Source organism: Geospiza fortis, unplaced genomic scaffold, assembly GCF_000277835.1.
Source record: "Geospiza fortis unplaced genomic scaffold, GeoFor_1.0 scaffold488, whole genome shotgun sequence".
In the NCBI taxonomy this organism is placed as follows: Eukaryota; Metazoa; Chordata; class Aves; order Passeriformes; family Thraupidae; genus Geospiza; species Geospiza fortis.
This window is the reverse complement of record NW_005054365.1, coordinates 3273112-3300904: the sequence shown is the minus strand read 5'-3', so window position 1 is coordinate 3300904 and position 27793 is coordinate 3273112. Positions and strand designations below refer to the sequence as shown.

The following is a 27793-nucleotide window of genomic DNA, read 5'->3' as shown; positions in this document are numbered from 1 at the left end:
GACAGGCAGGGTTTCCATTGCCGTGGGGCTGCGTCTCCACGTGGTTCCCAGCTCCTGCAGGCAGGAGTTCTGTTTGCTCCAGGGCCTCCTGCTGCCTCCAGCTCAATGGCTGGAGCTGTCCCCCTTTGCCCTGGCCAAGAGGAGTGATGGCTCCCCAGCACGCTGTCTGCTGGGCCTCACAAAACCAATGGCAGCCAGGGCTCCTGCAGGGCTCCTGCAGCAATTCCAAGCACTTTTTCCATCCAAAGTGGGTGGAAATGTTGTTCAAAATACATGACGACTGCCATGCTCTTCTGTGTTGAAAGCTACTTAGCAAACTTCAATAGGAATATGGTCTTAAAATCATAGAATCACAGTGTAGTTTGAGTTGGAAGGGACCTTCAAGATCACCCAGTTTCAACTCTCTTGCCTTGGGCACAGGCACTTTCCACTATCCCAGCTTGCTCCAAGCCCTGTCCATCCTGGCCTTGGACACTGCCAGGGATCCAGGGACAGCCACAGCTTCTCTGGGAAACCTGTGCCAGGGCCTCATCAACCTCACAGGGAAGAATTTCTTCCTGATCTCTCATCTAAATGTCTTCTCTTTCAGTTTAAAACCCTTCCCCCTCATCCTCTGGCTATTTGCCCATATAAAAATTGTCTCGCTCTCCATCTTCTTCAAAAACCCCCTGTAAGTACTAGATTTTTCTGTTTCCACAGGGAATTTCTAGACCTTAGGGATCTATGCAGGTGGATGTTTTTGTTGAGGCTGGTAAAGGTTCTGTGAACAGAAATCTGTTTATTTTCACTTCCAGCCCTGGCACAAAGTTGTGATTATGAACAAACTGCTGTTACTTTGAGGGATGTCAGATAATGTGATGTGATGTTTTACATCAGTTAACTCGCCAAACTCTCCACCACACACTTCTAAAGTCCTGACACCTACCTTTCACTGAGATATCACAGTAATCTTGACCTATGCACATCCACACTTTATACCAAGAGAGGGATGTATGGGAGAGACTCCGCCTTAATGCCAGAGAACTAAACCTGTAAGTTTGATGTGCAGGGTTTGGAAGTTAACCATTGGTATACTGTTTCCAGAGAAGACCTTGTGTCTGCCTCCATTCCAGCAGCTCCTGGGATCACATTCCTTCTTGGCAGTGGAATTGATACGGAGGGACAGAATTGTTTTATGAAAAAAGGTGAATTTTTTGTGCAGGTACTGGGGTCTTACTGAAGCTCGTATGGGCGGACAACCTCAGCTTTTTGGCACAACTGAAGCTTTACAAGACTCTATTGTGGTTTATGACCATTGGTAATAAGAATCATGGGTGATTTTTGTTTCCTCCTTTCTGTGGTGTATTAAATATTTCCCCCAGAGATTTATAACATTGACAAATAACTGAATGATAAATGTATTTGTTAATGACTTTATTTTATTTCTTTTTTTCAGATAACACTGCTTTTTCGTCATCAAATCCACACGCTTTCCAGATTAACTTTAACAGTTTATACACAGCTTTATGTGATCAGCAGAAATCTGATCAAGCCACTCTTCTCCTGTACATGCTTCTGCATCAGAACAGCAACGTGCGCACCTACGTGTTGGCACGGACAGACATAGAGAATCTGGTGAGTCTTGCTCTGCCTTCTTTATTCTCCTCACGAGGGATTGGCCCTGCAAGCTTAGGTGTCACCAGCTGCCAGTGGCCTCTGTTCTGCAGTGGGAGCAATAGGTTCTGGATCACTCATTTGCCAGTTCTAGCTCACTTATGCATTTTTGTTACATCATCTCAGGAGTGTGCTGCTGAACATGTCACTGCAGTCAAGGGTGGTACTCAAGACATCTTGGATTCCCTCTTTCTTTGTGCCACTGTCATGACCCAGGTCAAACCTGCCCACTTCTGATCATTGTGTAGAGAAACTGGTAGCAGATATCATTCCATTCATTATTTTATTTATCTCTTTTGGATATTCAGGCCAAAAAGTTGCACAAGCTGTCTCTGTGCTTTCAGGAGTAATAGTTAACAAAATGAGCTGTGACTGGACTAACATGCCAAATGTCTTACAGGGTTGACCTAAGACTGAAACTCCTCAAGGAGCAGCTCACAGATTTTATATAAATACAACTGTAGTGCCTTTTAGCTGCTTAAATAGGATTGTGGTTAATGGCCAATATAACAGACACCTGGTATGGTTTTGTAGGTTATAAATTAGCTTATGCTCCCCACTTTAGTAATGTCACAAACCACTTTAACAAATCTTACTTATTAAAAAGCATTCCTTTAATAAGATAATGGCTGTCTAGGGGAATTGGTAACAGAATAGAGGACCCTTTCCATTTTAATATTTGAAATCTTGCCAGGTAATTAGATCCCTTGCCTGTTTGATGGCAGATATGGAGTGAGTTTGGTTTCAGTCCAAGTCCTAGCAGATGTATTGCTAAAATCGGAGTTGATAGACGCCACTGTTGGCAAACTGGGGTGAGATGGTTGATGCTGAATTGATTCAAGACTGAGCTCCTGTGTCCACGTCAGATTATGTAGGCAAGGGCTGAGTCATTTCGCATGAATTCCATTAACAAATGGCCACGTATAATTTTTGGGGCTGCTAGTGTGTGATATGACAAGTTAACAACTGCTAACCATAACAATTTGCTGTATCTTTAGACTCACAGCATATACTAGAATGGTTTGGGTTGGAAGGGACCTTAAAGCCCATCTTATTCCAACCCCTTGCATGTGCAGGGATGCCTTCCACTATCCCAGGTTGCTCTAGACAATTGTGTGCATTGTTTTATAATTATGGTGTCTGATACACTGTAAAGCTTCCAGAAAAACAGTGTGGTGCATCTGTCAAAACAAGTCAAGATGCAGGTACTCAAATACTCTGCAGTGCAGGATATTTTCATATATAATCACCTAAAAAATAGTCAGAAAATCCCAGATATTATCAGCAACTTTAAACACTTCTTGGGAAAAGCTGGAAAAATTCAGAAAAGCATCACTGAAAAGTCAACAGTATGTTTTTGTGGGTATTTTGATTTTTTCTTCAATACCAACATTTGAAACTTCTCTTATTTTGCTCTTCATGCTGCTTCTTTGTGATCTCTACTGACAAGTTACTGGCATCTTTGTCCAATCCTCTTGTTTTTATTGGGCCAGTAGATAAGGATAAGCAGCAATCAACTGAGAAGAGCAGTTTTAATTGCTCATTAAGGCAGGCTGAGCCAGATCCAAAAAGAATTGGGATGGCTGGGAGGGCTAGTGGACGAAGAAATCATGACCTCCTAACTACAGTCCTGTGGTGAAAAAGGGTAATTCAGTCTTAGACTTGATAATGAGATAAAGGGACTTGAGTACTGGCGCTGGCTTTCCTGTGTGGCAAGAGTGGTGCTGAAACACTCTGTACTATTCTGGTGTTGTACTTCCAGACTGTACTTCCAATAGTCTGTAACTAAAAATAGTTACAGACTATTGAAAAATGGATCCCTGTTGAGAAACATGGAAGTCTTTTTTGCTTTAAAGTTAGCAATAACACTGTGAAAGGCCTAGGAAGCTAACTCTAGCTGGTCAGAGAAGAGCCTGGGGAGCCTCGGGATGTGTATGTGCCTTCATAAAGGGGAATCCTTCAAAAAACAGGAATCTCTGCTTGCAGAGAGGGATGGTAAGAATTAAAGCCTGGAGGTTGATTCCCACCATCCGGAGATATGGGAGAAAACCAGTAAGGTCATTAATCCAGAGTCAAAATGATCTTTGAATGAGGGTGGAGGACATTTTGGAGGCATGTGGTATGTCAATCAGTGGCTTCTTTGTGCAGAGGCAGTTGGATGAATGGAGTGGTAGCTGTATAGGTGCTGTGTGAGAGATCACGTCCACAGGCAGCTCAGAGTTCATCCTAAACTTTAGGGGGTTTTGCAGGTTCTTCCTGTTTCACTGCACTCAGTGCATCCCATATGTTGTGTTTTCCCCTGTTTTAATTTGTCTCCCTGTCTGCGCCCAGGAAGCATCACCAGAAGGTGCTCTGTAACATTTCATAAGGATTTTTTGAAATGTGTCTCTGCTCTTTTTCAACTTTAGTGGAACTTGTAAATTAAAAGTTTGTTTTTCTTAGCTGGTATAACAGATACTGTCTCAGCTCACTTCCTCATTTGTATGATTCTCCCTCTGCCAGTTACAGCTAAATACCTTCACCTTCTGTTGGACTTTGTGTTTTATTTTTAATAAAAAACCCTTTTTTTGTTCTTAACATAATTCTGCTTGGGAAAATGATTAGGATCTTTGTGTGTCCTTCTTCATTTTTAAAAATAACTGATTAAATATCTGATGTTAGAGAAGTTTACATCTAGTATTGGGCTGTCCTTTTCAAAGTGCTTGCAGAGATCCTCCAGAAAGTGGTGGGACAGATGAAACAGAGGTCAGTTAGCACATGTTTTGACAAGCATAGTGTTCTGGTCTGTGGATGGGAGTCTGTCAAGCCTTCTTCTGTTTGAAAGAGCAGTTAGCACCAGTATTGCAAGTAAATATACCAGTTAGATTTCTGCGTGTAAGAAATGAGCTATTCGATGTGTTTTCTTTGGCTGCTGAGTTGAGATTTTGTTGCTGCTCAACATCACTGGAATGAAATAACATACACGATGATGTATTTATATCAGCTGATGCTACAGCAATATTTTTTCCTGTAGTATAAATTTGTCTTAAGCAGGTTGCTGCTTGTATTTTGTTGAGTACTAAAGACAATCTATTTTTAAACTTTACTGGGAAAACCAGCCTTGGACTGGATATAGCACCTGCAATTTTCAGTCTCTGTTTTTACCTGCCGCTTGTTTTGGGGATTAAAAGTAACGTTTTAATGGTGGCTGTTTCTTGCCAGTTAAAAGCTGCTCCTGAGGGAGGAGTGTTAGTAGTGGAGCAGTAGAGGTAGTGTGATGGCTCTGAGAAAAAGGTCAGCAGTACAAAAGAAGTGGTGGCTCTCTTCTCAATATAGGGTTGGATAAAACCATTGCATAAGAAGATAGGTATAAAAGTTTTAATGTATGTATGCAGCATAGAAGTATAGAAATGTATTTTGGTTGAAAGTCTAGATAAATTTTAATATAATTAAAATAAACTGAGAGGATTCTTCTCTTTTGGAGGAATCCATCTCTTCCAGAATCCTCCTGGACTCCTTCCAGGCATCTCTCAGGGTTCTTTGAATTCTTCTAGAGACCTGAGACCCAGGTTTCAGCCCCAGACTTCTTCAAGGAAACTATCTAAAAGTCTTCCTCTTTTGAAGAAAGCTGTCTCCTCCAGGTTCCACCCAGACTGCTCACAAGACTCCCCTCCCCCAGAGTATTTCAAATTTTACATTTTCATATGATTAGAACTTTAATTGAATATTTATTGTAACTTTTTTATAGAAGTGGTGGCTTGTTTTTGTTTTGAGAACAGTAATACTTGTCCTGAAGATGTGTGTGCACCTGAGCAATCAATATATAAAGGAGGAAGTGTTGTAAGGAGGAAGAATTATGAAAAGTCTACAATCTGATTCTGGTTCCATCCAGAAATGGCACATAGGAGAGAATAAAGTTGCCATATGCCTCCCTGAGTTTTGTCCAGTGTGTAGATGGCACAGAGCCTGAAAGAGGAGTGGAAAGGGAAACGTGGCCAAAGGAGTGGAGGTTTTGGAAGCAGCAGAGGTTTTTTTGGGGCAGGAGGACTGTTTGACATGATCTGGAGTGCCAGACTACTCTTCAGTAGCAAGTATGGAGCTTTAGTAACAGCACTTCCACACATTGGCTTGTAGGGGAATGGCTGCAATGTCTCAGTATCATGTATGTTTAAATGTAGTTTGTAGACACACACTTGTAGGACTTGGAGCACTTGAGAACATGAATGGACTTTTTCAGTTACAATTAGTATTATTATGTGTTGACAGAGGAGATATTTTGAGCTGTTCTGAAGGAGTATGTTTTGCCAGAGCGGTTTGTATGGTTTGACACAACCTGACTGAGTCACAGTTATCTTTAAAGGTCCCTTCCAGCTCAAACCATCCTGTGCTTCCATCTGGGATCTGTCTGGAAAACTAAGTTGTTCCAATGGCTACCTTCAGCAAGGCTTTTGTTGTTCTCCCTGCAAAGTTGTAAATGCAATTCTTCATTAGTTTTATGTTGCTTCCAGCTCTATGCAGCTTACTGTAATAACTCTTGGATTTGGAAATGACAGAGCTTTTACAGTGCAAAGCTACATGCAAGTGTTGGAAAGGGAAACCATTTGAATGGTGGACCAACACAGTGATGTTTGTCTCTCTCCCCATCCAACAAAAAGGACAATTTTTTTTTTGGTGCTAATTAGAAGTTCTAGGGAAAACCTGGTCTTTACTCAAGACTGATATTCAGAAAACACAAAGATGGTACTCTAGTTTCCACTGGGGAGAGAGGTTTCTGAAGGATCCTTTGAAATGGCAAGGGAAGGATGTTTGGAACATGTAATTTTAAAAATATTTTATTTTAATATTGATTTAATATTAATAATGATGTTACTGTAAGCATATTCTCCTTCTGCTTCTGTAGTCATCTTCTCTTGACCCTGACCAAAGCATGTGTCAAAAGGTTTTGTGGCCTGCAGCATTCAGATCAATCTCATTTCATTCTAATAAAAACTGGTTTAGTATGTCCCAACTGCTTCGAGGATGGTTGACTGTAAGAGAACATTTTGGTAACTTCAGAGGCTTGTGAAGCACTTGGTGTCCTGGCTGCTCACCAGAATAGGTTTCACATGATTCATCCAGCTGCCTTTGGCCTGTTTTGAAAAACAGCAAATTTTTAGGTGTCTAGAAGCTTCTTGGAACTGAGGGCTTTCTCCAGTTCCTTTTTCCAGGGCTTTTTTGTGATTTCGGCCTATTTGTGCAGCCCATGGAAGCCACGTTGTAGTGAGCCAGTAGAAAGCTAATTTTCATTTGGTAGAGAGACAATGTTTGCATCTGGATTAACTTTAGACTAGCATTCAGGTATGCTTGCTGTTGCAATGAAATCTCATTTTCATTATTATTACAAGGCTTTGGCTTAAGCTGTTCATCCTGGTGGAAATGTTGCAAGACCTTGGGCTGAACTCTAATCATAATGATCAGTCAGTTCTCTTTGGCTGCATATTATCTAAAATTGGAAAAACAGGCCTCTTCTAGTCTTAACCAAACCCAAACTGTTTTTTTTTTTTTTTTCTGGTATTATCTTCACACACCAAAATGGAGTTTAACTTTCATGTCTCAAAATGCCTCTGTTCACCTCAGCTTTGATGTGCTTGGCTAGGTTTGAGGAGGAAAGGCTTTTCAGAGCAGGCTTGTGGTAGCACAGATGGTAGACACTACTGTTTTCCTGCTTGGACTGGTGAAAATCTTGTTTAACAATTCTCTTCTTGCTGTAGTGTAGAGAGGAGGACTGAAGCATTTGGAGGTTATGGTAACTGCTATGGCTGGGAATCTCATTTATTAGGGATTGAAATTCCATTTCTGACCACAAGGAAACACTTGTTTAGACTCTCTTGTGTGACAGAATGAAGCAGATGGAAGGTGTTTGGACACTGTATGTCGCTGCTCAGGGGCGGTTGTTTGCAGAGGGAGGAGTTGATAAGAATTGTCAAGGGCAGGGCAATACATGGGACCTTTAGAGCCTCCTCTGTTTAGTGTCTGAGGTATTTGAAGACTAAACTGATACACCCATTTTTCCTTCCCTAAAGGTTCTGCCAATTCTTGAAATCCTGTATCATGTTGAAGAAAGGAATTCACACCATGTTTACATGGCCCTTATCATTTTGCTGATCCTCACAGAGGATGATGGCTTCAACCGATCCATTCATGAAGTGGTGAGTTGCTGTTTTGGTAAATAATCCTTCGGCTCTAAAAATAATCTAAATATTTACTTCTAAGAAGATACATTGGCAAATCTATTCCCTCAGCAGAGGCTGTATGAGCTCATCCAAATTTGATGGCATACTCATCTTTCTTTTGTAAGAAAAAGGAACCTGAAGACTGCTTTCAAAACTTTTCCCAAGTGAAATGAACAAACACACTCCCTCCTGTAGAGAAACTGCTGCAAATATCTCTTTCTCTGTCTTTTTTGGTGTTCCCTGTTACAAATTAGCCTAGTAATAGCTGGGCAGGCTGCCTCAAAGGTGCTGAATGTTTGCCATGGAAGTGGAGGGCCTAGAAGAGGAAAAAAAACAGGATACCTTTTTTATTTTTTATTTCTCTTGAAAAACTTTGCTTAACTAGTGTGATGCAGCCTTTAGCTGGAGTTGTATTTTCCATACTAAATGTTACTTCCTTACTTGGCACTTCTTTTTCTGCCTCTCTGTTAGATTAATTTCTATTTTATATTGTCAATATAGCAGGAGCCAAATTTTTACTAGCTTTGATGGACTTTGACCATCTGTACAGGAGAATACCTTGGACAATTATGTCCTAGTTTCCCAGCTTCTAAAGCTATGATACTGCATGAGATATTTGCATTGATTTAATTTGATTTTTTTACTGGGACACAGAAATTCTCTTTTGGGGAAATTATTATCTATGTGAATTATTATCTTTGTGAAATTGTTGAAATGCAAAATGCTGAAAGCAAATTTCAAGGTTCCTAAACAGAACTCTCTCCCAGGTGAATTTTCGGACTTACAGTATTTTTTCTCTGAAATTTCATATTGTTTAGTATAGCTTATGTGTAGAAAGCAGAAAGAGATGATTTTAATGCAGTTTCCTGGGAATACCTTTTTGGAAGCAGCTTTTAGGAGCACCTACAGTAACCATACAGATGACTGAAATATTTTCTTGAAGCTTTTTCATGCCTTCAACTTTGTGTGCCTTGAACCTGTACATGTGCACCAGAGGTGTATGTGTGATGTGTATTTTTCAGCTCTGTGTCACAGAGCCATTTATCCTCTCACATAAACTGGGCTTGTGTAGAGTTGGAATTCAGCAGGCAAGGTGTCATTCCTGCCTCAGTCTCTTCTCCTATCACTCTTTGTTCATTTTAGAGGCTTTACACAATAAATAAATTCAATAAGTCTTTCAGTAAATTCCTTACTGGATGAGTAAAAATGGAAGATTTCCCTAAAATTCCTTAATGAGAATCCAGCTGTGGAATGAGAACATAAATCAAGTTTTCTTGTCCGGTTTATCCTGCCTTTCAGCTAACCCTGCCAACAGAGTTGTAGTGTTCGCTTGCAATGTGGATATTGGTTTACTACTTAATAAAAACACAAACCCCACCTTGTTCCTTTTACCCTGCACTGATCTTTTTTTCAGTCATGCCTTTGCTTCTGCCATTTTCTTCACAGTTTTTTTGATTTTACTTCAGATGTTCAATAACTGCTTCTTTTCCTCTCTGGTTGTGTTTTCCTGCTCCATAGTGCCTGGTTCCATTTGTTAATAGTGCTGTGTGTCCAGAGTTTTGCTGGGTTTGGTTCTTAGGTGGATGATGAGAGGTGGCTGTGAGGTGCTGCAGGCCTGTCTGTGTGAGCTTCTCCTACACATTCCTGCACATCCCAAGGAGGGAAATAAGTGTAGGGGAAAAAAAGTTTCAAAGTCATAAATGCATTCCCCTCACTCATGTCTTTGAATTAATTAAATTTATGTTTTCAGATATGAATGAGCAAGTTACTGTTCAAAAACTCTGGTATTAAGTATGGAATTAGTCTCATACTTGCTTAGGTATTGACTCCACATCTCCTAAAGCCTAAGAGGGCATTATAGTTCTGCAAAATAATGGGAGTCAGAAAATCTGTGTAGGCTTTTCTGTAAAATGTAAGCATCTACCATCAGTTTCATAAACCTCATTCATGCAAGTACATACCAGATTTTAGCAGTTACAGCAGAATTTTTTTATTCCCTCCATCACCTGGGTAAATGATGAAGAAAAAAAGTTGTGCTGTATTTTAGATCAACCTGTTTTTCTCTCTGCTGTGTATCCTGTGTACTGTTCTTATAAGAACCATGACTGTGCAGTTCATTTATGGGCTATTTTCCTTTGTGGCATTTAACCCACATTTATTTATTGATTTTTAGAATTAATTTTAGTGAGCAAAGTATTATAAATCTGGTGATTTACCAACTGGTAAGGAGCTCAGGAAACCACAGAAACTCTTTTTGACTGCTTGTCGTGGGTTTAAAGGATGCTGCTGTAGGATGCTGAAGCATTTTTTTTTAAATGAATGTGGTCTTAACTGCCTGGAAAATATGATCCAAATCATAGGTCCTGTCCCTGCAATTGGTTTAATGCAGTGGGGTCACTGTAACCACACAGAACTAAATTTCTTTCACTAATAATAACAATAATTATAATAGCAGAGTAAACAAGTAAATGTAAGAATTCCCCAGAGGGACAAGTATTGGTGATCTTTTGCCTCTGATTTATTAAATTCTAAATAAAATTACATCAGACATCAAAATAACATCATAAGGTATTTTATGTAGCAGTAACCTTATTGTGCAACTGTAGCACTTTATGCTGTAGTAAATGGTGATACACTATAAATCACAATTTAACTGTGTTTATTTTTAGTGTGTTAAAAAATATCTCATGAGTAAAGTTGTGGGAAACTAAGAATCTCACTGCTTGGTGTATGTAAAACTGAGCTCCTGCTCTTTGCATCTTTGCAGTTTGTGCTCCCTTAATTGGGACTATCCAAGACAAAAGAATAATCAAAACATTTTAATTTATTTTAAAATTATTCTTGCAAGACCACCCCAGGGAGTAAGCTTTTTCTTTTTTTACCTTTTTAACTGTTAACTTGCAAACCAATGAGATTGGTCAGTGGGGGCACTGGTTCCAGGTAAAGGATTTTGAAATTTAAGATATTTTCGTGCTTCATGCCTCTTAAACCCAGAATGGATGGTGGTGGTTGCTGCTGTTGTTTTTGAAATAGTCATTTCAGCTCAGGTTGCTTTCCCCAGTGTAGAGGAGAGCTAACAGGTTCTGGTATGTAACTTTGTAACTGTGAATTTATATATATATTTTTAAGAGTAGTGTACTATTTTAAGGAATACTTACCTCAGTAACTATCTTTTTCCCCAGGCTGGTATTTTCAGAGTTTCAGGGAAGGTTTCACTGAAGGTTTCTGGGGTGAGACTGGAGCATTAACATGTCTTTGTCCATTCTTTCAGCTGTCAACGTGTTACTTAATGAGCCCTGGTAACTTCATGTTTTGCATTAGGGATCTGAAATTTGGCAGGTGGCCTTTGTGCCAGGGCTCTGCTGCTGATAATATGACTAAATGTGACCAAATTATCAGTCTCTGGGCACAGGGAGCAGTCTGTTTCCATCTGCGTAGCAGGGACGCAGCCGGAGGTGGCCTGACGTCTGTGGAAACTGAATATTCTCATTTTGCTGCTCCCAGAGCCATCTGGGCTGTGTGCATCCTCCCATGCCCAGGGATCACGTTATCAGCTGAGATAGGCAGGGACGAGCTGCAGCTTGTGCAAGTGCAGCTCCCTGCTCCCGTGGGACAGGACTGTGCTCCCAGGGATGTTTCTGCTGCTGCTTGGCAGGGGTTGAAAGCACACAGAGCCCTTTGGCTAGGAAAAGCCCTAGAAAGCCATCGAATCCAAGCATTACCCCTGCACTGCCAAGGCCACCAATGACTCGAGTCCCCAAATGCCACCTCCACATGTTGAGGAAAATATGTAAGAGTGGGAGCCCTGATGTGACAGCAGTTGGGAGGAATTTGAAACAGACTGGGACTGGCTGTGCATGGAACATGGCATGGTGCAGTAGGGAAGAGGGACAAGAGTTAAACAAGAAGTAGGTAAGATTTTGGGATGCTGAGAGGAGAGATGAATAAAGAGGCAGGATAGGAACAGTGACAAAAAGCTGAGGAAGGTGAAGTCAGGCTTCTTTTTGATGAGAGACTGGGATGGGCAGGGTAGGACAAGGGAGAGGAGCTTCACCCTGACAGAAGACAGGATTAGATGGGATATTGGTAAGAAATTCTTCCCTGTGAGGGTGGTGAGGCCCTGGCCCAGGGTGCCCAGAGCAGCTGTGGCTGCCCCTGGATCCCTGGAAGTGTCCAAGACCAGGTTGGAAAGGGCTTGGAGCAGCCTGGGACAGTGGAAGGTGGGTTGAGCTATAAAGTCCCTTCTAACACAAACCATTCCATGGATCTGTGGTGATAAGGTGTGGGTGGGGGGAGTGGAAGCAGTTAAAAGAAAGAGCTGAGAAGGAATAGGGTCTGGGAGGGCGAGGAGGCAGGAATAAGCTACAGGGAGGGACAACAGGAAGGATAATGGCTTCTATATACAACAGAGATCCATGGTGGGTGAGAAAGATGTGTCTGGGGATGTTGGAGGGCCCAAGCTACTACTTGAGACTACTTAACTTGTCCCAGTCCCATTCCTCTTATCCACTGGGACACCCTGTGGGAGAGAGCACATGATGTAATCTGCTCTCAGTTCCAGCATAGAGTGAATCATGAACTTCTGCTTTGGTTGGTGAAGCGCAGGGATGTGCCCCACAAAATAGCAACAAAGAGGGTGGGAGGAAGCATAAGGATTATTTATTTGTGGGAGGAGGTTGCTTTGCTATTTCACTCATAAATCAGAGACTAGAAAAATTAACTTATTAGAAATTTAATCAGTTAAGTTGATGTTTTTTTGGCCAGAATAAGTGTATTTTGTCTTAAGAGGGGGAAAAAAAGCCCAAACCCAAACTCTTGGGTATCATTTCAGAGCAAATTGAGTGAAATTAGTTCTTCAATAATCATCAGGAAATACATCCCTTTATATACTATTGGTTTCAATTTACATTGTGTGTCATGTCAAAACAAATAGTATTTTATACTACCCATTTTCATTGCTGTATTTTTAAAAGGTCTGTTGCATTTTCAATAAGCATTTAAAAGTCAGGAAATTAAATGTGCAACCACGACTTATCCCTGCTATATTTATGTATTACTCAGAGTAACCATTATTTAATGATCATATACTGTATTCTTCATATAACAATATGTTTTTCTTCAATGCTGAGCTTCAGATATTTGAGCTAGAGATATTTGCTTGAGATACTTGTCAAAGTGGTTAATTTATTTCTTTATATAAAATCTTCTCTTGAGAACAGGTATATTCACATAGTCATAAATAAGCTGTTATTAAGAAATTATAATTAAGGCAACCAGGATGGATGTCTACAGTTACGATAGCATTTTGCATTTGTGAAGTAACCCATGAACTTGCTGTATCTTACCATATGTTTATGCTTAGCAGCCTTGGGATGATCAAGTTCTCCACTAGCAGAGTATCTTCTTGCAGTGAAGTTTGTACGTGCGATTCATTAATTACTTACACTAACAGCCTTTAAAATTTTCAGTTGCCTTTTTTTGTGAAAATGTGTGCCGATTTTGCTTTGTCTTTCAGGCATTTCCTGTTAATCATCAATGTTGTTCATCCCAACTAGTTGTCCTTGTTTACTGAAACTCCTTGGATGACTTGTTTTCATTTATACCATCATCACTTTGTCTTAAAATAGTGTTAGTAACTTGCTATAACCAGAAATTATATTGGTTTCCACATCCACTCATCGCCTGCTATTTGTGGAAACCTTTCTTGTAGTGATTTCATGTTTCCTATTTGTTCCTCAGCCTTGACCATTCTCTCCTTAAATACCTCTCAAGTCTTTCCGTCTTCCTCTTATTCTGATTTTTTGATCCTTTTAGCAAAAGGTGTTTACTACAGCTCAGCCTGTACCTGGGGATGTTTTGTCACCCTTGCCATAAAATAGTGTTTTCCCCACCTGTAGGTTACAGTCACTGTCTTCATTTTAGCTTCCTTATGGGAAATAGGAAGATGCTGACAAAATGCCAGGTACTGGGCAGCATGTGATAGTGGAGAGGCTTTAAAAAATTATTTTAAAATTTATTTCAAGGATCTGAATTTTATTTTGTCTCTTCATATATATTAAAAAATTATTTTTATATCTCAAACTTTAAGCTTACCAATAAACATGAATGATAATAAGGATGCTATTTCAAATGTCGCTTGTACTGTGAAAGAGCTTCCAGAGGTACAGACTCACAGAATGGTTTGGGTTGGAAGAGACCTTAAAGTTCATCTTGGGGTTCCACCCCCTGCCATGGGCAGGGACACCTTCCGCTGTCCCAGGCTGCTCCAAGCCCCATCCAGCCTGGCCTTGGGCACTGCCAGGGATCCAGGGGCAGCCACAGCTGCTCTGGGCACCCTGGGCCAGGGCCTGCCCACCCTCCCAGCCAGCAATTCCTAATTCCCAATAGCCCAAAATCTGTCCCTGCCCTCTGGCAGTGGGAGCCATTCCCTGGATGCTGTCTCTCCAGTCTCTGTGCAGCTCTCCTGCAGTCTCTCTTCTCTCTCTGAAGTTACACAGGGCAATAGCTTTGTGTGCAGTAGTCCTTGTTAAATATATTTATGTTTTGACCAAGAATAACCCTGAATTTATAGAGGATTTTTCCATGTTTTTAGGACAGTTCCTGTTGAGTCATTTTTACCAGTCCTTCAAGGCAGGGTGTTGGGTACGTGTTTCCTCCATGTAGGTTGGCTGGCTACAAGGAAAGAGCGGATTGATTCTCCTTCTGCAATAAACTTGGAAATGGTGATTAACTTCATCCACCCTGATAGTGGAGGGCAGTGAAAGACACGAAGCTCTTAATCTAGCTGATGACTTTCGCTTAGTATTAGGGGAAGAGACTTCATACTTTTCAAGGGAAAGGCTTCAGTTTGAAGCCAACACACTGTTGATCTGTCCCCAACCTTCAGTGTGTGTGCTCTTGCCCATCAGTTAGAGCTCCTGTGTGCTGACTCTTGCCCAGCCAGTGATGAGGGAAAATGGCAAGGCTTTGGCAGAACTATTCAGGTGTCTTGGGTGTAAATGGAGACTTCATAAAGTGTCAAGGGTAAAGATAAGTATATAAGTGTTGTGGCACAGGGCATAGAAATTAGCAAAATGCCAAATATAATAATCTTTCTACACTTGCTGTGTTTCTATATGACTTAAGGTTGATGAGATCTACTAGCTGAAAATGCTGCAGAGATCTGACTATTTTTTGTAATGTTGTTATGCTTTGGAGTACAAAAAATAAGTAACATTTGAGACTGGAAACTAATTTTCATGTCTTAAGAAATTTGAGACTCCAGACAGTTTCCTGTGTTCTTATTCAGACCTAGGTGCTGAAGAGCCTTTTTCTTTTATTTTTTTTCTTTTTGCAGATACTGAAAAACATTACTTGGTATGCTGAACGTGTCCTAACGGAGATCTCACTTGGGAGTCTTCTGATACTGGTTGTGATAAGAACCATCCAGTACAACATGACACGGACAAGGGTAAGAGTTGTGTTGAGCGCTTGTGAATTCCTAACCTCAGCAGCTTGAATTCAATTTCAAACGGGGGGTAGGATTTTATTAATTCTATTGCATCCAGTTGTCATCTTGTTTTACAGGAAGAAAGAAAGTAGATCAGCTGTTAACTAAGTATTGGTGAACCTGTAACACAATTTCTGTGTTGTCTTCCAGTTCAATGAGTATGGTTCTCTAAAGACCTTCATTCAGGCATAAAGTCCATCTTCAGTTGAGAAGAAAGAGTTCCTTAGTTTCATGAGAAGAAGTTATTCCTGATTGGATATTTACCTCTCTGAATGACTTAAAAGAGGGAATTTCAGGTCTATTTATTGTTAATTTTTTAGGAAGTGTGACAGGGACTGGGCCAGAAGACCTCTTTGAGCTCTGGCAAAGCAAAACTGCTTTAATTTCAGAGCCTTATAGCCTAGATTGATTTTGTGCATTTTTCAATGCACAATAGGATTTTTATCTTTTTTGCAAATGCAAACATAGTATCACACATTTCTGAATATTTTCAACAATTCAAGGCATGGAATTTATTACATTAAACCTTAAATACATTTTAAACTGCAAAAATTAAGGGTGTAACTTATATGATAAAAATAATTGGAAGGAATAAGAACAAATTTGGCATATATTTGGAGTATTTAGAATCTGTTATGTAAATTAATATTTTAGACTTGAATAGGGAAATTAATCCCCTTTGGATTGGATAAGTGGACAAGTTTCATTCTGCGAGAACCCTAGACTTTGAAAGGGCCATCAGATAAATGCTTATTTGGCCAAATGGTTTCAGGGATGCTGAAATGGGGACCAGTGCTCTGAAGTAACATATGATTGTACCTTACTTCAGAGTTGTGAAGTAGGAAGTTTTAGGATAAGACTACAAAAGGGAGAGAGAGAAAGGTGGAGAGGAAGAAAATGTCTTTGTGTATATGTTACAGCTGTGGTGCAACTGTAAATGAACATTGAAAGACAAATACAAACATATCTATACATATATGTATATATGTATATGTATGTATACACTCTGAAATTTGTATGGAATCACTCTTTTATAACCCTTATATTTTAAGAAAACATGTTCAAACCTCACCGAGTATATACACTTTGCATTTCTTCCTGTGCTTTAAAAACAACATACATTACTCAGTCTTTTGAATTACTCCTGCCAGAGGTGTCAGTGCGTATCCAACCAACAGTTTGATGTGTTGGTTTTTTTTATCTTTCCTCTTCTTTCTGACAGGACAAATACCTTCACACAAATTGTCTGGCAGCCTTAGCAAATATGTCGGCACAGTTCCGCTCGCTTCATCAGTATGCTGCTCAGAGGATCATCAGGTAAATATAAAGACCCTGCTGGAAAAATTATCTCTGCTGAAACTCTGGAGCTTGAATTTTGTTTGCCTTAGTAGTACAGAAACATTAATTTTATATGCTTTAGTAGATACCAATGAACTAAACAGCAGAACTAATAACTGAGTAACTAAATAATCCCAGAATAAATCTTACTTGCTCTATATTTGAACCTGCTGTGAATGGGCAGTAAAAATACTAGTTTCTCTGTCTGAAAAACTTCTGCCTTTTGATCTTCTTAACAGAACAGCTCAATACCTGCCTTCAAAACAGAAGGTTTTCAGGGGTTTGTTGGAATTGCAAATTCAGTCGTGTATTCAGTTATTATAAAAATGCACTGAGCGCTGGTTCTCAAGTGCTACACAGCATGGATTCTCTACTTATTTCTTCCTGCATATTTGGCAAAAGGTCTATTCTTAAAATCAGATATAATTAAATGATCATTTTGTGACAATACTCTGCAAATATGGGCAATAAAGCCTAAATCTATGCTTTCCAAATAATTACATTTATTATCCTGTATAGGAGTCAATAGTCAGTATCTGCTCTGGTTGTAAAACAAGGCCAGAACTTTGAAGAAGCAGATATTGAAGTTGGTCCTTCCTATTGTGTTTCTGTGCTGCAGAGCACATTGTAGGGGCAGGTAACCCTGCGCCAGGCATCCTTCTCATCTTGGCAGCCAGCCCTGCTCCACGCTCCAAGGGAAACTAGGAAGGTCCTTTTTAATGTGATCTGGAATAAATTGTTACAGGGCTTGTCAGGTACAGACTGCGTGCCAAAAATAATTATTGTGTACCTGTACACTTTGTCAAGGACTGGGTTAACATGACATACAGCTTGTTCTTAAGGATTTAATTCTCTCCAAGACACTTCTCCTTTGAAAATGGTTGGTGGTATAAGTAGGACAGGTTACCAATGAATGCATTGTGTTGGTGCCTTTCACCTGCCTTACACTTGCCCTCTTTTCATACCCTTGGCAGAAGTAAAGAGGGTTCAGAGTTTGAAATGGAGCTATTTTCCCCTTACTTGCCACAGACATTGTCTTAAATATTTGCTGTGCTCATTTCTCAAATCATAGACTTGAAGTCTGAGTTTTCCAAGCCTTTGAAATGTTCTGAAATCAGAGATCCTTGTGTGGTGTGAGATAAAATTCTCTGACTCTCAAAAACTTGGCCTGGTTCTTACTGTGATATTTCATTTGCCACTTCGGGCTTGATCCTAGAATCCTGGGCTCTGATTTTGTTCTCTTTTATTCTATGGCTGTTTCTGCAGCCCACAGTGAGATGTGTCCTTCTGGGTGTATTAGGGGCAGGAAGCAGTTACTTGCTAGTCTCAAGACCCAAGAATTTCACTTTCACTCATTTCATGCAGCTTTTTATTAGGATCCCCTAATGTTTGGGAGCCTTATTCCTAATGTCTCTCAACCTGAATAGTTAACACATAACTTTAACAATGCTGCTTGATTTTTAGCTGTGATATTCTTATTGGAAGCAGACAAGACTTGTTCTGCTGCTTGACACTGACGAGTGCAGAAAGAAGGCAAAGGGTTGAATGGCAGAAAACAGGGAAAGGAGATTCTGTCAGAGTGGAAGATCATTGAGTCCAGTTGTTGTACTCCTCATCCTTGGAGGTGTTTAAAAGCCATGAGGCGCTTGGGGACATGGGTCAGTGGTGGCCTTGGGCCGTGCTGGGGGAATGGTTGGACTCAATGGTCTTCAAGAGCTTTTCCAACCTAAATGGTTCTATAGTTCTATTCTGTGATTCTATAAATTAGTTGGAGATCTCAGTGCATTTGGAGAATTTTTGACATGTTAGTCTGGTAGGACAGCAGAGAGAAAGATGCTGGCTATCCCAGCCATTGGGTGCTGGCAAGGTTGGAGCTGTATTGTTCTGCCTGGAAGTAATGTAAGGGTGGGTAGAGAAAATGGTCATACTCATCTACTGAAAAAGCAAACCAAAGGCAATAAGATCTCTATTACGTATACTGTGACATTCTTAGATAGTCCAAAGGCATTCCATGCTGTTGCTTTTAAGCTTCTGTCTTATTGTAGCCAGGCACTCCATATTATTATAAATGGAAATTGTAATGAAGGAGGTGACTTTAGATTTGAAACAGAACCAGCAAAAACAAGAGGAGTATTAGGGAAAGCGGATCTTATTCTGGAGTTAGAAAACTGTACATCTGGACAGTAGGGAAAAATGACCACCAAGACTGGAATTTAATTTGTCACTGTGATCATGATTGCTTGTAAATCAAAAGACACGACTTTAAAAATATATTAAAATCTGTTGTAAAGTCTCCTGTGGGAGTAGGACATGAGCAGGCTGGAAGGAAGAGCCAGTTCCAGGAGCAGCCTGTCTCCTGTTAGACTTTACTGCATTTTCTTCTCAGAAACTTTACAGCCCTGGGCTCCTTGGCAGGTTTAATCATGATGGAGGGAGTATTTTAAGCTGATTTCCTCTCAAAATACACTAGATTTGCTATGAAGTTTCAGTTACCAAGAAAAGCAGTACAAATACATGTATTTCTTAAGGGGCTGGTATTTAAGTCATACATGGTTTTTCCTTTTTCTACCTTAGGAAGTCTGTTATCCACAATTACTAAATTTTGCCAGCAGTGATGGACCCAGCTTTGTTTCATGATGACAAAGCAGAATATATATATGTTTATGCTCCTATTCTGCTTCACCATCGGAGTACAAGCATCTTAATCAGAAAGCGTTTTCTGCAAAGGAAAAACAAAATAGTATTTATATTACATGAAGTATTTCAGGGTATAGGTTTCTAAATTAAGTAGCTCTGAAACACTTAAAATCTGCTTAGCAATACAACTGAATAGACAGTCATAATTTAAACCTCACCAGATGCTCTAATGACTCCTTCCTTAATGTGAGAATTAATTCCATTTCCACACAGGCTTTTTCCTAATCCTATTCTGAGCAGAGACAGCCAATTGTTTTAAATTCTGAAGACTATTTTCTGTGAAAGAATGAGCTGGGAATATTCATGTAGTGCACTTAAGAGCTCAGTAAAATACAACTTCATAATGTTGGGTAATTTGTATCACGTTCCAGCAAAGCATGAAAATTGTCTGATTTGTGTAAATCTATCACAAGCAGCTGCTGGAAGTTAAAAATAGAAGTAATAGATGTTTCCTAGTAAGATCCAGGGTTCACTTAGTGTTGGATGTCCTCTGTTGTAGATTGCCTTGACTTTGAAATCCTTGCCTTCTCTGATCCCTGTATGGACCATTCACTGAGGAGTTGGACTCAATGATTGTTATGGGTCCCTTCTAGCTCAGAATATTCTGAGATTCTCTATGCACTGCTACCATGGGTTTGTGTTTAATTACTCAGAGCTTTTATATCAGCAGATTGCTGAGGGTGGTACTGCACTGCACTGTGGAGTGCAGCTGTTTGTAGTATCTTAAAATTATATTTTAATGTACCTGCATGGTAGTGCAAGTATTCAGTTTGTCACTTAACACTACAAGTCAGTTTGCATTAATTCCTTTAACCTATTTGGCAACAGATTTCGTTCATTATATCTGACTTTTCTGCAGCTTGCCTGACTGCTGTAGTATATGTAACACTTGGAGGGTCTTCCTCAGATCAGCTGTGTTCTGGCATCTCCTCTCCATGTCATTCTAATAAAATTAGTGACAAGAAGAGGGTTGATCACTTCAGGCAAACGCTTTTCCTGTAGCTTCATGCTTTGGAATGTTTGCGTTTTCCTAAGCAGGCATATGCCACTAGAGGTTGCCATGCACCTCACTAATTAGATATGGACTTTTAACATCAGATGATTTCATGGGGCTAGAAACACCATCCAGTTTTCCTTTTTTTGTGCATAACCTCCGCAGCTGCTCATGTGCAGGGCTGTGGGAGACACTAAGAATTCTGTTGGTTGCACTTGTGTGGATTTCTTTGGTAGTCACAGAGATTTCAGTGAGATTCAGGGAATGACTTGAGGAAAGAGGTTGGTGTAAATTCTCCTGATGCTGATAGGAGTCAAATGGAATTAGATAAGAATGTGTGCTTTAAAGGGGTGCAGATCAGAGGCGTGTGTACTTTGTCCATGCTGTGGGATGCAGTAGGTTGTACTTGAGTGTCGTCACAGCCCTGCTGTACCTGCTTGGAGAGCAAAGTTGGAGGCCGGTGTACCAGCTGTAAGCATTGTTTATTTATTTTTTTAAATAAGTTATGAGTGATGTCCTCAAACGTCAATGCTTGTAAATTCTGACTGCATTGCTGTAGTTCCACACATCTGAGAAGAGGATGAGGCCCTGAATTCTGTTTTACTCTTCAGTGAAAAAATGTCTTCATCTTTTTGTAGGGTTATGTTTCTTAAGCTACTGTGAAAATTGCTACCCTTGATGATACATACTGCTGTATTTGAGAAGTTTCAGCTCCCCAACGAAACCATTTATTTGCTTTATGTTTTTCTGTGTTAGTAATTTAATTTCTTTGGTACGGTTTCCTCTTACAGAAATCTGATGGGATTTTCCTGAACAAAAATGTTTATGACTGTTGTTTAGGAAAAAGAGTACAGGATGTTACTTTAAACAGTGCTTTTAAAGTCCTGTTTATGCTGAACTGAAAATTGTCTTTAAGCTGTAATGTGTGGGTTTTTAGAGGAACAATGAATTGCTACTGCAACATATTTCATACGATCCCAGAATAGTTTCAGTGGGAATGGACCCTAAAGCCCATCTCATTCCATCTTCCATTCCATGGACAGGGATACCTTCCAGTAGACTGGGTTGCTCAAAACCCTGTCCAATGTTTTCCTTAAAGTAACTGTAAATAAAATCTTTCCTTATACCATATACAACCCTACCCTCTGGCAGTGGGGGCCATTGCCTGGCTGCTGTCCCTGCATGCCTTGTCCCCAGTGGCTGTGCAGCTCTCCTGGAGCCCCTGGAGGCCCTGGCAGGGGCTCTGAGGTGTCCCTGGAGCCTTCTCTTGTGCAGCTGAACAGCCCCAGCTCCTTGTGCTGTTGGAGCCAGGGCTGGGGCAGCTCTGCAGGTGGGCTCTCACCTGAGCCCCGGGGCACAGGGGCAGGATCCCCCTGCCCTGCTGCCCACGCTGGGGCTCAGCCCAGGGCAGTGGGGTTCAGGCTGGGGCAGGTCCAGCTCTCACTCACAGCACCTCCAGGTCTTTCTCCCAGGGCTGGTCTTGATCCATTCTTTGCTCAGAAAAATTTGTATGAATCACTGTGTTTCAACAAAGAAGAAAAATACTTATAGAGCAGCAAGACCTGTGTGATCTGACCCATGTGTTAGAGACCACATTGAACTGAAACATCTGAAATTGTTAGTGTGTGAGTGTGATGAAATTAAAATTTGCCAATTGCTTAATATCGTTTAGTAGTGCCAATAATGAGATGTAATTGCTGGCTCAAGATTCTCTAGGCTGCTCACATAGGAAGATAAACAAATTTGTCTCCCACACAACTTTAGACTCTGAGCTTTCTGGTTTTCCTGCCTTTTTTTCTTTGATGCCCACAGTGCTTTTGGGAAGCTCTTTAGCAGGAGCTTCCTCTACCACTGGAGAATAGTAATGGGATAGTTGGAGCAGGGAACTAGTGAGATGGAGTTCATAAAATCAAAGGTGCATTTTAAGGGAGAAAACTTGGAAGCATAATCCAGGTTGCTGCATTAATGGTTCAAACTTGTTTGCTTTCTAATTTAATTCTCATTTGGAAATGTGGCTATAGAACAGAAGTGTTTCTTCTCATACAGGAGTTGTGATTTTTAAATTATAAGATTTGAGCTAAGTTGGCATTTTACACTTCAACTGAGATGTCTAAATTGAGCAAATACAATTAGGTGAATAGAGTATGCAGTAATTTTGTTAAGCTCATAGTTCCGGCATCTTTCTTACAGCAGGGAAATGAATGGGGTTAAATTAGAGCAGTTTTCCAGATTAAAAACTTCCTAGAATTGTTCCAGATTTGGGAGTTGAAGTCCTTTGACATTAGGAAACCTTATTTTGAAAGGCTCTTTATTTCCAGGAATGTCAACTTTCAGTAATCAAAAAGCAAGATAATGCTAGTAAGATGTTCAGTGGCTGATTTATAACCTACATATTTATTAACACGTAGCATGAAAGCTGATTCCACCCTCCTCTATTCCTTCTCCATTGGTACTGTTGGAACGTGAGGTTTATGTTGCTTAGAGCTGCACAGCTCTGGGGATGGTTTGAAACACACAGGTTTGTATCACACCATGGACACCAGGAGCCTGGGCTTGGGTAGGCTGTAATGGTACTGTAGGAATGATCAGTAGGCAAGGGTTTTACAACCTGGGTTCAAATCTTCATCTCTTAATTGAGCCATTAAATTAAATCTCAGTTTACTGATCTCTTAATCATACCAGGGAAGTGTTCACAATTGCAGGCCCTAGAGAAAAGAGACTGCTCCTGCTCCCATGGCAGCAGACATTGAGAGACTTCACAGGTTAAATTATAACATAATAAATGATGAAGCTGCTTGGAATTAGTGCTCTGTGGCCAGAGCTTTTAAATACTGAACCCTCTAAGCATCAGCTTTGTACTGCTCAATGGTAAACCCTCTGAGCATCAGCTTTCCCATTCCTTTTTTAACCAAAAGAAAAGAAGAAAGGAAGGAATTGAGGGTAATGAACAGTTTCACTAAAGCAGTGAAATCTGCCTCTGCAAATAATGTGAGGGGAATAGTCAAAAATCCCTGGTTTCTGATAGTGAAACTCAAGTACCTCCAGTCTGAGCTGTTCAAGAATAAAAGATAATTTTTTGTCCTCTTTTGAGTCACATATAGGTTGTCCTAGAAAGAAATTATTTCAATGATAGTTATCACAATAGTATGATTATTTTCTAAATTTTCTAAATGTGATTTTTAACCTCAGGCTTATATTAATTTCACTGTCAGTGCAGGAAGCCCCATAGCCCTACTCTCCAATTCCATGCTTTAGAGGGACCTGCTGATAAAAAAGGTGGCTTTTAGTAATTCCTATCCCTGATTATTTCCATGCAGACCACATGTTACTGAGGTGAACAGGCAAAGAGCATTTCTGTGGATATGGCTTCAGGTTTATCTGCAACTTAATCAGCTTATTTAATTTTCTGTGTTTGCTTTAAAGCAGTAGCTGATGACCTGTTCATCCCAACAAACTTGCATTGCCATTCAATACTTGGACTGGTGAATTTGTTACTTTGAAAAATCTGTATTGATTTTTCTCTCCATCCTTCACCTGGGCAGTATTTACCATGTGCTGTAAGATACGGATTCTGGCAGTAAATTCTCTTCAGAATGGAAGGCTGCAGCACTGACTGATTGACCTTGCCTCAGAAATAAGAATTAAAATCCTCAAAGACAATTCAGTGCTTCTTAACTTTGAAATAGTTTGTAACATTCTTCTCAGAAAAGAAAGCATTTATTGTCTAGCCTGGATATAAAATGGCTTCTCTCTGCCAGAGGGCAGGGTTACATGGTATATTAGGAAGAAATTCCTGGCTGTGATGGTGTGGAGGCCCTGGCACGGGGTGCCCAGAGAAGCTGTGGTTCCTCCGGGGTCTCTGTCCAAGGGCAGGCTGAATAAGACTTTAAGCAGCATGGGATAGAGGAAGGTGTCCCTGCCCATGGTAGGGGGATGGAATGACATGATCTTGAAAATCCCTTACAACACAAGCCATTCTATGTTTCTGTGATAAAATTATACTCTGTTTCTGAGAAACTGCTTTATAATGAGAATTTTTTTGACCCCTGTGAAGTGCAGCAAAAGTGGTAATCCCATTTTTATTAAGCATTCCAAGTAGAGTGAAAACTAATGTCTTCTCAGAAAAAGAGCCTTCATGATATTCTCATGCTCAGGCTGCGTTTGGAAGAGGACACTGTGGAAATGGAACATCAGGCAACTTCAAGCCCCTGAGCCTGAGCTTTGCTTTTCACCTGTGGGCTGCCAGTAGCCAAGGTTGTATGTGCAGTAGGACACCTGGAGACACTGTTTGAGTCATCTGGTTAAACCTTGGGCAGGCTTTGCCTTCTCTTCCTTGAGCTGTCCACAGCCACAGGCTCCCTACTCTGTGTGCAGTGTTTTTTATACCCCTCATTCTCTGCTCTGTCACTGTTACTCTCAAACCCACAGAGGGTCTTGAATCCCTGGGGTGCCTTTTATTGGGAGACAGAAGCGATTTATAAAGATCTCAATAGCGTTAAATAAAAGAAACATATGCTGGCCTTATTAGTAGCTTGTTGACCTAGATTAGCTGTGGGGAAGCTTATAAGCTGATCAGCCATTCCAAAATTGGGAGGTGTCATTGCAATTAGTTGGAAATGCTGTGACAAAAGGGAAGGCAACAATTGTTCTGACAAGGGAAAAGAGAATATTAGTAGCAAATGGGCTCTTGCTGGCACGACTTAGGGATGTAAATAGAATGAGTTAATTTTTTAAGAGGAAAGAAGCATCCTTTGTAACTAGGAATTGAGTGTTGTGGTCAAATGTACTAAAATGCTGCTTTAGCTATGTCAACACCAAGAGCGGTACCCCATGTGTGCTTGCCCGTTTTTGCCTGTGTGTAACATATGGAGGTGAGGTTTTAGGCTGATATCAGCTGTTTCCAACATGGAAATATCATTGAACTTGGTTTAAGCCTGGTTGAACCTGCAGGGGATTCTGAGTGGGCATCTGATGGGACAGTAATACCCTCGTCCCCCATCTGGCATGAGCAGTTGAGTGCCCCACATGCCGCTGGAAGTGTTTGCAGCCCAGGACCCCCAGCTCACGGGTCATGGAGGCTCCCCAGATGGACAGATTGGATCAGTGTGAGCCATGGAGGGGTTCTGGGGGAGCAGTTGCTTCTCTCTGTGTCAGGGTTTTCTCACATTGACCAGAGCAGTTAAACTATCTTACCTTCTGCTCTGCAGTTAATGGCCACAGGACTCCTTTAAAATGACAGTTTGATTGCTGATTTGGCTTTAAAAGGTATTTAGTATCAAAATATGCACCACTCTGAAAGCTCAACTTTGTACAAGGTAGTTTGATCTTCCATGGACCACTTTTTGTGTCTCTGTTGACTTGTAGACAACAACCAGCAGGATAATTCTGTCATTTTTGGGGGGCAAGGCACTACTACAACGCACTTGTCATCCACCATCCCAGAAAATCATGTGGTATTTCAGAGTCTTACAGACTCAAGTCCTGCCTGGCAGGATGTATGATTCAAATCAGCAGAGAACTGAGGTGTGTTGAAGCCTTGAACCCTGTTTCAGAGCATCACATGTGTCACAGAGAGCTGGACTTAGGAGGGAGAAGGCCCCATTGTGACATTTTTAATTATTATGATTGGCCCCTTCATCGTTACTGTGCCACATAAGCTCTTTGGAAACAGTATAACTTGATAGAGTGTTAAAATTGGGGAATTAAACTTGTCTGTTTTGGTGTAACAGTTTTGAAACTGTTGATTTTGTGAATCTCTTCTGATAGAGAAGAAGAAATATCTGAGGAAACCTGTAGAGAAATAACTGTTTTTGTGATAGACTTCCAGTGTTGTTTTACAGATGAATTTGCAGAGTAGACTGAGATTGTTCAGAGTTGTGTCACCTAAATTTTCTGCATGTTTAATGCTACGGGAAACAAAAATGAGAAATCAAGTAGGATTATTCCACTCCTGCTAATACAATTTTGATTTCTTTCAGCTGGAAAAAAATTTAAGGCCACTGAAGTATTTGCTGGGTTGTGTCCCATTGTATTATTTGGGATTTGGATGTCTAATGTGGGGGTCATAGAATGGTTGAATCAGAAGGGACCTTAGAGATATCAAGATGTAATCTTTATAGATTTTGTGTTATAAAGACTGTTTTAAACCAATAAGTTGTTCCGCATAAGATTTTTCTGAGATTTAAAAAAACAAGGGAATTATGATAGTCTTTTAGAAACTATTATTTGCCTTTCCAGTAGAATCCTAGAAGCTGCAGTCTTGTCTTCTCAGTTTGTTTTGAATGGAACATATTTATGGGACTGTGTTCCTTAACAAAAATAGAGGTGACTCAAGATAATGACTTGCTTGAACCTGTAATTTATCCTCAGTTGCGGGGTATTTGGCTCATTAGTGCTTTATTCTGATACAACATGTACTCTTTCCTGTTTAGAAATTTTCCCTTTAGAAAAAACCATGTACTGTGATCTGAAGAAATGAATAATGAACTTTTAAGGATTTATCTGACAAACTAAAATGATTCTAAGTAAACATTAGTATGGAACAAAAATGTAGCCAAAAATCCAGCATTAATTATATTTTTTTTCCTTGTCAGGCTGCTGCTTATTTCGCATTTTAACTGATGTCATTATATACGTCTAGTATTTTTCCAGCTCTGCACTGCAGTGAACTAATGTCCCTCTCCACTTGTGTGAAGTCAGGATAGGTATGAGTGGCTGCAGGGAGGGAACCAGAGCTGTGTCAGTGCCCTCCAAATGCCTCCTTCCTTTCCACCACACATGGAAATTTTCAGTTCTTTCAGACTCCACACTTCAGTGAGGATTTTCAAATAGGCTTTCTAATGGATTTTGGGAATAGAAAATAACAATCTATGAAATTTCTGAGTCTCTTAAGTACTCAAACGGAGGTATTTCCTACCACTGTGTATTTTCACTGGCATTTTTGTGGCTCTCAAAGACAATATTGCACATTGAATCATCTGACATTTGTAAATGGAGGGTGAAACTATAGGTACAGGCAAAAGAATCAGGATTTAACAACTTTAATGTGCAGCAGGTCTTTATAACCATTGAATGACTCAGCCTATTTAATGGTAATGGCCTTCAGCGAGTTTAGGAAATAACAGGCTTTTAGGTAAAGTAAGTGCACTTAGTTTTGTAATGAATAAACAAATTTACTATGAAGTTTTGTAGAGGCACGCTCCTATGACTCAGTTGTGTGCTGAGGTCTGTCTGCAAGTACCCCATTTAGCAGGGGCTCAGATGGATGATGGAGGGATGGATGGATGGATGGATGGATGGATGGATGGATGGATGGATGGATGATGGATGGATGGAGATGATGGGTGGATGGATGAGGGAGGGAGGGATGGATGAGGGATGGATGGATGGATGGATGGATGGATGGATGGATGGATGGATGGATGGATGGAT

At 40.4% G+C, this 27793-nt stretch overlaps 1 protein-coding gene across 6 annotated transcripts in view; it reads left to right on the top strand.

Moving 5' to 3' along the window:
* DYM (dymeclin) overlaps positions 1 to 27793 on the top strand; it is a 198948-nt gene that overhangs the window by 68438 nt on the left and 102717 nt on the right. For all 6 annotated transcript variants that reach the window (XM_005424193.3, XM_031059634.1, XM_031059633.1 and 3 more), the window contains 4 exons: positions 1436 to 1614; positions 7695 to 7820; positions 15181 to 15294; positions 16556 to 16650. In XM_005424193.3, the coding sequence (XP_005424250.1) occupies positions 1436 to 1614; positions 7695 to 7820; positions 15181 to 15294; positions 16556 to 16650 (514 nt within the window). The remainder of the gene's footprint in view (positions 1 to 1435; positions 1615 to 7694; positions 7821 to 15180; positions 15295 to 16555; positions 16651 to 27793) is intronic.